At 37.8% G+C, this 12307-nt stretch overlaps 1 protein-coding gene across 1 annotated transcript in view; it reads right to left on the reverse strand.

Moving 5' to 3' along the window:
* The window catches only part of LOC134671514 (alpha-(1,6)-fucosyltransferase), a 43370-nt gene that overhangs the window by 29251 nt on the left and 1812 nt on the right, over positions 1-12307 (reverse strand). Inside the window, exons 2-3 of the mRNA XM_063529379.1 lie at positions 6429-6588; positions 3540-3662 (exon numbers count right to left, since the gene is read on the reverse strand). Of these exons, the coding sequence (XP_063385449.1) occupies positions 3540-3662; positions 6429-6562 (257 nt within the window). The 5' untranslated portion in view covers positions 6563-6588. The remainder of the gene's footprint in view (positions 1-3539; positions 3663-6428; positions 6589-12307) is intronic.

Here is a 12307-nt window from a genome sequence, read left to right on the forward strand (position 1 = left end):
AAAGCTGCGTATAAAATCCAGTTTACCTATATCATGTATAAATTGATCTGCCCTGACAGGCTTTAATTTACTACCTACCTATTGAACATACAATCAGCAGCAGAAGTCGCTAAGCGGGCCAGGTGTTCAAAATGAGCTTGACGCGACTTTATTGTTAAGAGCATAAGAGCGTGTCACGTAGTTTTGAACACCTTGCCCGCTTAGCAACTTTTGCTGTTGACTGTACAAGCATATGGTATAGGTCCGGTTTAATGTCAGCCACCTAGTAACACCTGTCCTGTCCTACCTATATATTTACGTGATACAACTAGGTCGATAGCGCCATGTTCCAAGGTTAGCATCAATTATTCAGAGCTTGATAACGATATCGGTTGGAGGCTTTTATTGTTACCAATTGTAATGGGTATTTTTTAATTGCAGTAATTATGTAAAGGTTCATTTATATGTATAGCTCATGCCGCTGCTCGAGGTTGCGAGATGATTTTTTAAGGCGACATTTTTTAAAAATAAAAATGTCAGTAAAATATTTGCATTCAGCTCTTAGCGAAGTTTAAGTTACTTATTGATCTGGAAAAAGTTCTTAATAAAAATTGACCTTGTATATTTCTGGACGATTCTAAATTTAAATTCACATATAAAATGTATTTTCTATGTCAGAAAAAGTAAGTGCTAGAAAAAAAAACAACGGGTTGCACTCCGGGGATGCCGACAGAAGTGAAAACTCAATGACTAGTCCAAAATTTCTGCAGCACTATGTATAATTGACCCATCCTCCTTTCTATTGAAAAACTTTAGTTCCGAAATTGCTGGCCAGTGAGCTTAAATTTGTAGCGTTAATTGTTTAAAATTCGAATAGAAATTGTAAAGTTACCTTGCAGACCTCGCATCTAAATATATTTTCATGTCATGATATTTCGAGTTTTATTCACCAGTACTAGAGTTCACTTTTATTAGCGATTTCATCAAGATGTAGCTTTATTGAATTATATTGGAGTGATATAAAGTTATGTAACTGTGAGATCCTCGTATTTCAGCCCGTACAAGATTAGAACATTGAGCTTTATTGCTTAATATAAAAGTCCAGGTTGTATAATTGACCTGATTATGTGACTTTATGACTAAAGTTCTTTTGTGAATAACATTGTTCGTCACACATGACGTCAGCGCGCTACGCGTTACGCTGTCTCGAGTTTATCATTTTTTTCCCCACCTCAAAAACTGCTCAGCGCCGCAAAAGAAGTTTTCACTTCAAAAATATGGTCTTAGTGTTATATGACCATCTTGAAGAGCTAACTTTGCGTTGCCAATGGCACTAAGTTTAAGGCCGTTTTTTGTAAGCCTAGTGCGTTATTGGCGCGACAGTATCTCGCGGCGATAGACTTTTTCTAATTATGTTAATTAAAGAGGGATTAGGGAGGGACGGTCGTCTATCTCGCCGCGAAATATTGTCGCGCCAATCGTGTGCTAGCCCGGCAGCCAATCTATCACCGCGAGAGTGTGATGTAATGCAATTCAAGGTGCATAGCAGTTAACTTTTATGGAATAACTACGGAGCAACACTGCAACAGTAACTAGGAAAGTTATCTATCTAATGTTGCTCCACAAAAGTAAACTGCGGTGTTGATGCACCTTCAAAAAGAGGTGGAGAGTAGGGTTTCTGCTCGAGAATTCCCGAGGCGAGAAATCTCGAGAAATTTGTCCTAAGTCGAGACGGGAAAAAAATATTCAATGCCTCGAGAACTCGAGAAATAAATCTCTTGTGATAAGTAAAAAGATAACACGCGTATAACACATGATGTGTCTATAATGTATTTCTTTAGGTAGTTAAATAAATATGAACATTGTTTTTTTTTTACGTTTACATGTAGGAATCTACTTAAAACATTTATTACCAACCAAATAAAAACTACCTTGATCCGTCCCCTATTGTTCTAGCTTTAACCGATTTGAATGTTTTGAAACTTTTGAACTATCATGATTCATGACATTCATGTAGTGTCTTTTTATTGAAAAATGCTTTTAAAAATTTGTAACGAATTATAGGACCATGTAATACCTAAGTGTAATAACAAATATTACAAAACTAAATTACTATTGATAAATCGTCGCGAGACAAGCAAAAGTCACTAAGTACTTTAAAAAAATAAAAGTAACAATGCACTTTATTACACTTGTAACACGGTTTATTGTACAATAATTTCAATGGTGTTAGTTAGTGACTTTTGCTTGTCACCCGACGAAATCAAATCATCCCGATATATTCCTATTAGCAAAATATTACAATTTTAGCAGCTTTATTGTTACGTTGAGTAAGTACGAGTAATTAATATTACGTAGTAAAACTTCTGTAAGTTTTGTCACATCGAGTTAAATTTATTGACTTGAATATTGCTGCCTTATAAAATACCATATTGTAGTTTGTTTACATTTTGTTTAATACCTAAAGAAATACACTATAGCATAACACATCGCCGGTGCGCACTCCTGCACCTATAGTTCTTTTTGTTGTTGTATTTTTGATTATTAAATGCAATTTATGGTGACTAAAATGTACCATATGTTTGATTATTGATCTCACCTACGATTCCTACGAGTCTGATTTGTAAAATAGCAAAAAAATGTAAATAACATGGTGTTATTCGGAGCTTTCAAAATTTCTCGAGATACTCGAGAAACTCGAGAAATCTTGGTCGAGAATTCCCGTGCCTCGAGAAATTAAAAAGGTCGAGAAACCAGAAACCCTAGTGGAGAGTAGATACCTACCTACTTATGAGGTAAAAACAATGAAATTATATCGCGGCAGACCCGTTTGTGTAATTAAATATGTGTACAAAACGCGAGAGTACATTTTTATTCTGTTTAGTCGGAAAATTTGATAGATTACCAGTGACATCACCGCCATTTCATCAAATACGTTATTCAGCAAAACACTTCACCTAATACTATCTTGGATATACAAACAGTCATATGTGGTTACTTATATGATGTACTCAGTAATGATGGAGTACCCACTTGTATAATATCATTGACACAATTAACTGGTCAGTTCTGAACCTTATTTCTTTGAGATAAAATCGACAAATGATTATTTATTCTAAGTGTTGTTGTTATAGTATTGGCCATGACGAATTACAATTATTTATCACCTAAGTGTTATTTGTTAAATGTCTTTAGCTTCTACGTTGTGTAATTATGCAAATTATTAATGAAATGCAGACGCCTAAAGTTATATGTACCTAAATACTCGTATCAATGTTTGAATGCAAGTTTACGAAGAAGGTACCTTACCTAATGTACCTGGTTTGGTTACAATGTTATTTCGTCACTGAAATGCGACTTGCAAAATATTTGGCTTTTCACAACCCTAAATAGTCGAAAGGGATATTGCCATACGTTAGAAAGGTATATCATGATTCGACCCTGATCACCCTGAATCGCTGCCAAACTTCGATTTTGTAGGAAGTGTTCTTTTTGTACTATTAGTTATTCTGTGGTAGCGCTACGAGCGTAGTTCAGCAATATGAATGAATTAAACTTACCCCGGCGACTTCTTGATCTGCGCTATAAGGTTATTGTGCTGCTGTTTCAGCGACTCCAGCTGCGAGGACACCCTCTTCAGCCTCTGCTGGAACTCCGACACTTCGTCTGTGTTACCTGTGCACCTGAAACACAGCCTTATTTAATTCTGGTGCTCGTAAAAGGTATCGTCTTGGGTCGTCCCATTCGTTTTTCGTCAAGTTCTTAAATTGGTCCTATTCTGCTTTCGTCACTCATTCTACATTCGTCACAATCGTCGGTGGCTTTCAATGTAGAATGAGTGACGAAAGCAGAATAGGACTAATTTAAGAACTTGACGAAAAACGAATGGGACGACCCAAGACGATACCTCGTAAAATTGGGTTATTATTACTATAGAGAAGCCATACCAAACAATGACATTGTCACAATCACAACATATACCACTCGACTAAAACGTCGTAAGCGCCGTGAATTTCATTGCGCTTACGCGTTTAGGTCGTGAGATTCACGCGCCGCTTCTATGGTTTGTTGTCAAAACAACGTCAATTCATGGCGCAAAATACTCTGGTTCTCTGTGCCGGTTCTATACGTTAGTAATAAATAATCTTAGAGAATATAACCAACGGACAGGCGTTCCCGTCTGTCGAAAATAGGCGGCCACTGGTCAACGACATGTCAACCACATGTATGGACTGACGTTTAACTGACATGGCTATGTTTACGTTACGTATACATTTGATGTGCCCCTCCCCCGCAAAAAACGGCAGACTATTTTGTACCGAAAATTATAGACATGGCGTCTCCGTTTGTTATATCCTCTAAGTAAATAATAGTTCAATGGCTCGTAAAATTTGTCTTTATGCAGAGATCGGAGAAACAAGGGTCTTTAGATGTACAATCAAGATTATTTTAGCATTACAAAAAGTACATAAATAGGTAAGTATATTTTTTTAATAGTCAAAATTTCGTCGATGTTTGAGATGTCCATTCGAATATATAACCACATCCCCCAGTATGTAAAAAATGAAAATAAATATGATAACTTTGTAAATAAGCTCAAGACTTACCTTTTAACCGAATGCCCATACACTCTGCAAGAGTTTATGGACAGTTAAATAGATAAGTTATGTGTAATAAATTGCAACATAGCATATTGTGACCTACGTATTAATTAGTTTAATTAGATTAGAAGATTTATTTCATGAAAGACAATTACATAATAAGTTTGCATATGTCAAAAATATAAGAATTTCTATCATGTTTGAATCTAGATAGATAGACAGTCAAACAAGTTTGTCCGTAGAAAAAGGCAAAAAAAAATTGAGATGAGAACTCTTCGCGCCTAGATTTTTTTTAAACTTACCGCTCTTTTCTACTGATGGAAATGGCTTGACAGATTATACATAGGGTACATCGCCAATTATTAGCCAGTTTTCAATTACTGGCCACCTATACTAAAATGAATTCTGTGTATAGGTGAATAGAACTCATTTTTGTAAGAGGCGGCCAGTTATTGAACGAGTGGGTTGTGGATAAATTTCAGTTACTGGCCATTTTCCTTATACTGAAAATGAGTTTTATTTATCTGTAAATAGAATTCATTTTTGGAATAGGTGGCCAGTAATTGAAAACTGGCTAATAATTGGATTTTCGTACCTTATATACTAAAATGAACTTTGTTCACCTATAAATAGAAATCAAATTAAGTGGCCAGTAATTGGGGGGTGGCTAGTAATTGGCGATGTACCCTACATGCATAAATTTTAAATATCTGCTTTTTCTATTTGTATTATATCCTATTTATTATATGCCATAGAAAATTGTGTACCCTATGTACGTATAATATGTTGCCACGCCCTTGTAGGGTCCACGCTGTACTCAATTAAACTTAAAACATCTGTGCTGCCCTGCTAAGCCGAGTGGCGCTATCTCAAAAGAAAATGCATTGCTAATTTATACTTTAGTTTCTATAACTGAGAGTTCCATTTTCAAAATCATTTGTTTTTGAGATAGCGCTTTTCGGCTTAGGAGGGCAGTGTAATACCATGGATTGCGACGAATAAGGGCTGATTTAGACATTGCGAGAACTCCCAAGCGAGTTTCATACCATTGCGGGTTTTGATCGGTCGGTTAAATTGGACGTAACCAACAGTCCGCAATGTAGCTAAAATCGCATGAAAGTTCGCACGCCGTCTAAATCAGCCTTAAATAACTATGATTTAGTAGGTAATACAGGTTGGATTCTCAAAAAATTGGCTAAACCTACTATAGCTAATGAAGTATATAGTGAAGTTAGCCAAAGGCGCCTCTTAGAATCCAAAGGCCTACCGCGAACACCGAAATTCCCAAAATGAGGGCACGATTCTGTCACTCTAATTACGCCTAAATTGGAGTAAAAGAGAAAGATGCCCGCAATTTGCGAACTGTGATATCCGCGGTAGGCCCCCCGATGCCCACTGAAGGATTCGGTCATTTTACAAACAGTACATTTCAGTATTACTTACTGCAGATTTTGATAATCATAAATAACAAGTTTCACATCAACATCGAACACATCGTGATGGCTCCTCTACACGATGGGCCAACGACGCCAATCCAAGGGACGCATTTATGCGTTAGAGGGAGCAAGTGATATTGCTATCTCATTCTACCGCATGGCTGCGTCCCTTGGAGTGGTCGGCGCTGGCCCATCGTGTAGAGGAGCCATGAGGAAACTGGACTAATCCCAATAAAGCCTAGTTTCCCCTCTGGGTTGGAAGGTCAGATGGCAGTCGCTTTCGTAAAAACTACTGCCTACGTCAATTCTTGGGATTAGTTGTCAAGCGGACCCCAGGCTCCCATGAGCCGTGGCAAGTGGATGACGCAAGGAAGAAGAAGAAATAACAAGTTTCACAATAAAGATAGTGTACCTGAGAGGGGCTATAAAGAGGTATGTGACGACGATCCATATGACCAGTAATACCACTGCCACACGCTTCCATCGTGCCAGGTACATCATCAGATAGTCGTTCAAGGTCATGTGGCCATTGGAGTAGTGTTTCATCGCCGCGCAGCGTGGTCACAGCATTTCTGGAACAAAATACCACTATACCACTATAGTCTAATAAAACATGGTCTTCTCTTCCCAGAGTGACACAAGCCTACGTCACAATAACATGGCCGCTATATATCGCGCTATCGCAAATTATCATATAGCGCTGTCGCATGATGACGTAGGCTTGTGTCAGTCAGGTGACCTAGAAAAGACGGGAAGAGAGTACCAGGCGGAGTATATTATTATCCCACCAAAAACATTCTGTAAAAAACTAGCCAAGTCTCGATGGAGCTGCTTGTTTATCTCTAAAAAGTAATGAAATCTAGACAAAGTCGTGCCAAGTCTAAGGTTCCTTACTGCGATTTCTTTATTATTATAGTTAATGTTGTGTGACTTGGCCGTTGAAGGGTACACAAGGGTACAAAACCAGGTGCTCCATACTTGGCAATCGCACATAATGCTTTACTCGTACCGTACTCGTAAATATGTGTAATGCTCAAACTGCAATTAGCGCTAGCGTTATGTTCAATTAGAATTATTTTTAATAGGTGACGATGATCCTTTTGTCATTATGCAGCCGTGCGATGGCCAAGTCATCATACGTATTACAAATTAAAGATATCTTATTGATACGGTTTTAACACCCCCTGGCACTGATTAAAATAACCGACTTGGTTTCACATTACATCTCAAAACTTTTTTGTAGTAAAAGCGTTACGAGACTTGCACCTTTTTACATGTAATGTTTTTCATGGGATCTCATCTCTTTTTGTAGGCAGTCCTTCTTTTCGGGTACTCATACCCATACTCAGGGCCGGATTAACCCTAAGTCAAAATAGGCAACTGCCTAGGGGCCCCGCCTCGGCTAGGGGGCCCCGGCGGCTCAGCGCGCACCAAATAAAATTTTGTTCCATAGGGTCAAAATTCATGAGTAAATTTTTTATTCTCATTTAATGTGTATGGTTTGTTATTGTTTTTTGGATCCATTTTTTTAAATTATTGAAATTCTGTAATAAAATTGAAGGAATACGTTACAGTTTACGGGGCGTATTCTGCGTACCTGTTGTAATAATAGGGATTTTCAGGAAAAATGGTTCACTTTTTTTCGAACAACTAACAACTCTTCGGTTATTTTGACTCGGAATCACGAGGACTATTGATTAAAATAAAGAAAAAGAAAGCAGACGAACGTGTCCCCAGTTTTTCACAGGAATGCTGGACCGTCAGCTTCACTTTTTGCCTCAATTTTACCATTGATTTGTGTTCCTCACCTCCTCTACTTCAGCTTAGCCTTTGGCTTCGCTGCGCCAACCTCGGCCTGCGGTGTCGCTTTTTAATACAATGGACATTGGTTCGCGTCTGTGCTCAACTATTTATCCTGGAGCCTAATGAAGCACGGGTTTGACTTCGCATGAAAGCTCGCCTCACTGGGGCACTTTGAACTTTTAGGCGCAGATGAAGATCGATACCTGGCCCTTTAACACGCTTTCACAATTTGCTATATTGTTAACAAAAAAATTCGCGCTCGCTGCGCTCGCGTTTATTTTTGGTTCTTTAGTTGACCCTGTGTCCTCTACTTAGATGTTAGCTTGACTGATGAATGAATAGAGTTAGACCAAGAAAAGTCTGCAATGATTCTGATAGCATACGCAGTGCAAATGTTATTTATACGTCATAATTTCATAGATATTTACAATAACACTTGCACTGCGAGTGCTATCAAAATTATTGCAGGCTTGTCTTGGTCTAACTCTCGTAATTTAAGTCATTTTAACATATGGATTTCGTTTGTTATTGCAAAATATTAACTCTTAAAAATCAACTTTGCGGCACTAGTTGAGCTTAGTCTTTAGCCTCGCTTAAAATTTGCCATTAGAGGTAGATAGGAAAGTGAAGCTGAAGCTTACAGTTTTGGTATTCCACTGGGAATTGGCCTTAAGCCTAAAAGGCTCTCCCCACACTTGACACGACGCGAAATCGGCAAAAACCGATAGAATAAAGCTTTATGTCCAATTGTCCACGCAATAAGAGCGAAAAAGATATCGTTTGATTTGAATCGGCTCGGCCGACGCCTGAAGATTGAAATTAAAAACGCAAACTTATTTCCCTGTACTGAATATGCTGTGTGCAGAATTGACTGTAGGGGGCCCCGAGCCTCGCACTGCCTAGGGGCCCCGACATGCTTAATCCGGCCCTGCCCATACTATGTATACACATATCATAACTAAACATATCTTCATTCATACTCACATCGTACATCGTAGTGTACCTTTACTTTACTTTACCTCCTATTTGTAGGAACTGCAACAGTAACTTTGTAATATCATATATTTATATGGGATTACAAACTTACTTATGCCGTTCTTAGATCTTTAAAACGTGACTGATATTGCAATATTTTTAGGTTTTCCCTTTATGTGGCCATTAAACCCTAACTCTGTACCAAATTTCAGCTCTCTGAGTTTATGGGAAGTACTAGTTCTATTCTGATGATCATGAGTGAGTTTCATAAATGCGAAACTTTGCTTTCGCTTAACTTCGGAACTAAATGACCTACAGACTTGAAATTTTGGATTTTAAGTATGTGATTATAGCTTACTGGATGACCAAAATTTCTGCGTTCTGGTCTTATCCAGAGGTTCTCAAATAGGGGCCTGAAAATGCGGCGAAATGGTTCCAGTAAAGGATGGTACGGCAGTGTTTGCTTCGCGCTCGACTTGGCGGGGGCACTGCCGTGCCCCCGATACCATGATTACCACAGAATATAGATATCCTCCCCCCTATCTACTTTTAGAGATGGTGTGGTATGGGGAATGCCCTGACTGAAACTTTGGCGCCCGCCCGTAACAAATGGGGTTTTCTTAACGGAAACCGCGCAGAGGGTGGTATATTCCACCTGTCCAATTTCTTTCTCCAATGTCAGTGGGTCTCACTCTCTCATGAACGCAATACACATTGGACAAAGAAGTTGGATAGGAGGAATACCACCCTAAGGCAGAAGAATGTCGGAAATTACGCAAAACTGAACACAGTATTTAAATAAAGTCTAAATATAACTTGGTCTTACAATATCCAATTTTTATTGAAAGAGAAACACTTGACCTTAACTTGGTCTTATATTTAAAGTCCTGGAGTTTGCCTTAGTAAGGGTTAACACAGGGGTCACCAATTTGTTTCTTCAGGGGTTTTCAAAATAATATCAGCGCGGTCCATTATAACAGCGCCATCTAGTCTGCAACACTATGTATAATTGAGGTTAGACGACGCCACGCGGTAGAAAGAGAGGGTTACGCCTTACGTCTTACGCTGTCTCGATTTAACATTTTTTCCCCACCTCAAAAACTGCACAGCGCCGCTAAAGAAGTTTTTATAGGTTGGCGGTTACCTTAAATATCCGCTCCTGTACTGTACTGCCGGCCTAGCCAAGGTTACAATAGCTATCGCTTCGACAACGAAAAGCATTATGTATCTCTATCACTCTTCCATATTAGCGCGACAGTAACAGTTGCGTTTCGATCGCTACGGAGCGTAAGCGATTGGCATCTTGGCTACGCGGCCTGGACTGTATACCTACCTAACCTGCCATTCATAGAGTAGCTAATACGTAATAATAAATGCTGAAAAACAACCCAATGGGAAACAAGACTTACGGGCACCCCACTGAACCTATATATATGAGCTGTTTACTGCCCAACTAAAAAACAAGCGTTGAAGCTGTTTAAAATAAATGCAAATGTCATCAACAACGGAAAACTTCGTCATTATGTATCATCACGGTGGATTATCACTGACTACCGAAACACATTGTAATATAGCTTTTATTGTTATAGTATTAAAGTCAAATTTGTAACGCACATGGTTTTGATCTATTGGAGACAGGTCACACTTCAGAGAACATGAATAAAGGTTACATATATTATTCTAAATAATGATAGAATACTTTCATTATAGTTTTTATTCAGCCGTAATGATTTTTTTGTATAACAGCTGACCACTGAATAATCTTGTCTGATCTACTTTGAAGAGATGTAATTCATATTTGTCAGAGTACATAGTCTAATAAAACAGTCTTCTCTTCCCAGAGTGAAACAAGCCTACGTCACAATGATATTGCCACTTTATATAGCGCTATTGCATATTATTATATAGCGCTGTCGCATGATGATGTTGGCTTGTGTCAGACACGTGGTCGGAAGAGAGTACCAGGCGGAGTATATTATTATACCATGGTCAGAGTACTTGTATATGTTGGCAACATTGTATATTCTGAACAATTCAATACTGATAAGAGATTACTAACAATCAATAATCCTTGTTATATATTTAACTTGAAATTCATTAAATATGTCAATTAGTTAGACCACTTAATGTAAAGCACTTATAGATATGAGAATATGACTAAGTGCTTCATTTAACATTAACAAGCATACATAAATAACTGCAATTATTGCACTTAAAAATTATTGTCTTACTCATGGATTGTTATTTATGTTGTAGGTGTAGATAAAAATCTAACGAATAGCACTTTACTGTACTTGTGTACAAAAATGATATGGAGTTAAAATAACATTCAAAGGTTTATATGCATTCATGAGCAATCTTAGTTTATACCTACCTACTGTTGCATTACTTTACTCTTCTAATACCCGAGGTCCTTATAACCCTTATAAAAACTGATTAAAATTGTTGGTTTTGTTGAAAACAATATTACCAAATATGTGACGTCACACCAGGGGGGAGGGGTTAGCTAAAAGTGACCAGCCGGCCTATTATGGATGGCTTTATCCACATGACAAAATATCCGTCAGTTTTTAACAGAGCATGATTAAAAGTGAGGGATACCGTTTTATCATGCTGTTACATAGACAAGAACACCATCATATCCGTACAGGTGTGACAAAGAGGGAGGAGGGGTCAAAAAATCTTCAATTTTGTGTGATGCAATTAATGGATGTCCTATAATATTATGTCCAACAAGAAAAATAAAATACCCTACTATTCTAAGTCCCTAAGCTACCATCTAATTGAAAATCAATTGCCTCACCACAACAACAGTCTGATTTAAGTGGCAGAGTTATAAACATACTAGCTTTTGCCCGCAACTTTGTCTGCGTGTAATTAGTGACAGCAGCTAAAGTAGGTATAGCGCCTGGATAATGATAATTGCAATCATTCGATTTGCGCATTACTTACTTCAATTGTTAGGCAATTCATTAACTTTTTCAAATGCACTCTCTTCAGGGATGATTTCTGAGATATAAACTATCCTATGTCATTCCCCAGGAATCAAACTACCTCTATACCAAATTTCAACTAAATTGGTTCAGCGGCTTAAGCGTGCAGAGGTAACAGACAGACAGGCCCACTTTCGCCTTTATAATATTAGTATGGATAACATGCAATACACAACCAGTATGTTAATCAAGTATTTCATAAACATAACAAAACCTATTATATGTTTTATAAAATATACTCGTTTATGAATTCTTTTGAACAACAAAAAAATTAAGCTTAACCTTTTGGCCGCCGGACCTAGTCCGCAAAGACGCTCACTCACACGCCAGAGCAAATTTTAAGTAAACAACTAATAAAAAGTTTAGGGATTGCAAATAGTGATATCGATATTTACAATATTATGGTAAAAATCTTTTTAATTTAGCTTTGTTCTTATCCTGTTTTAATTTCATTCCAAATTGCCAAAATTAAACATATGTTGTACACCCGAAAATGTTTAAAATATAGGGATTTAACATA

Source organism: Cydia fagiglandana, chromosome 15 (assembly GCF_963556715.1).
Source record: "Cydia fagiglandana chromosome 15, ilCydFagi1.1, whole genome shotgun sequence".
In the NCBI taxonomy this organism is placed as follows: domain Eukaryota; kingdom Metazoa; phylum Arthropoda; class Insecta; order Lepidoptera; family Tortricidae; genus Cydia; species Cydia fagiglandana.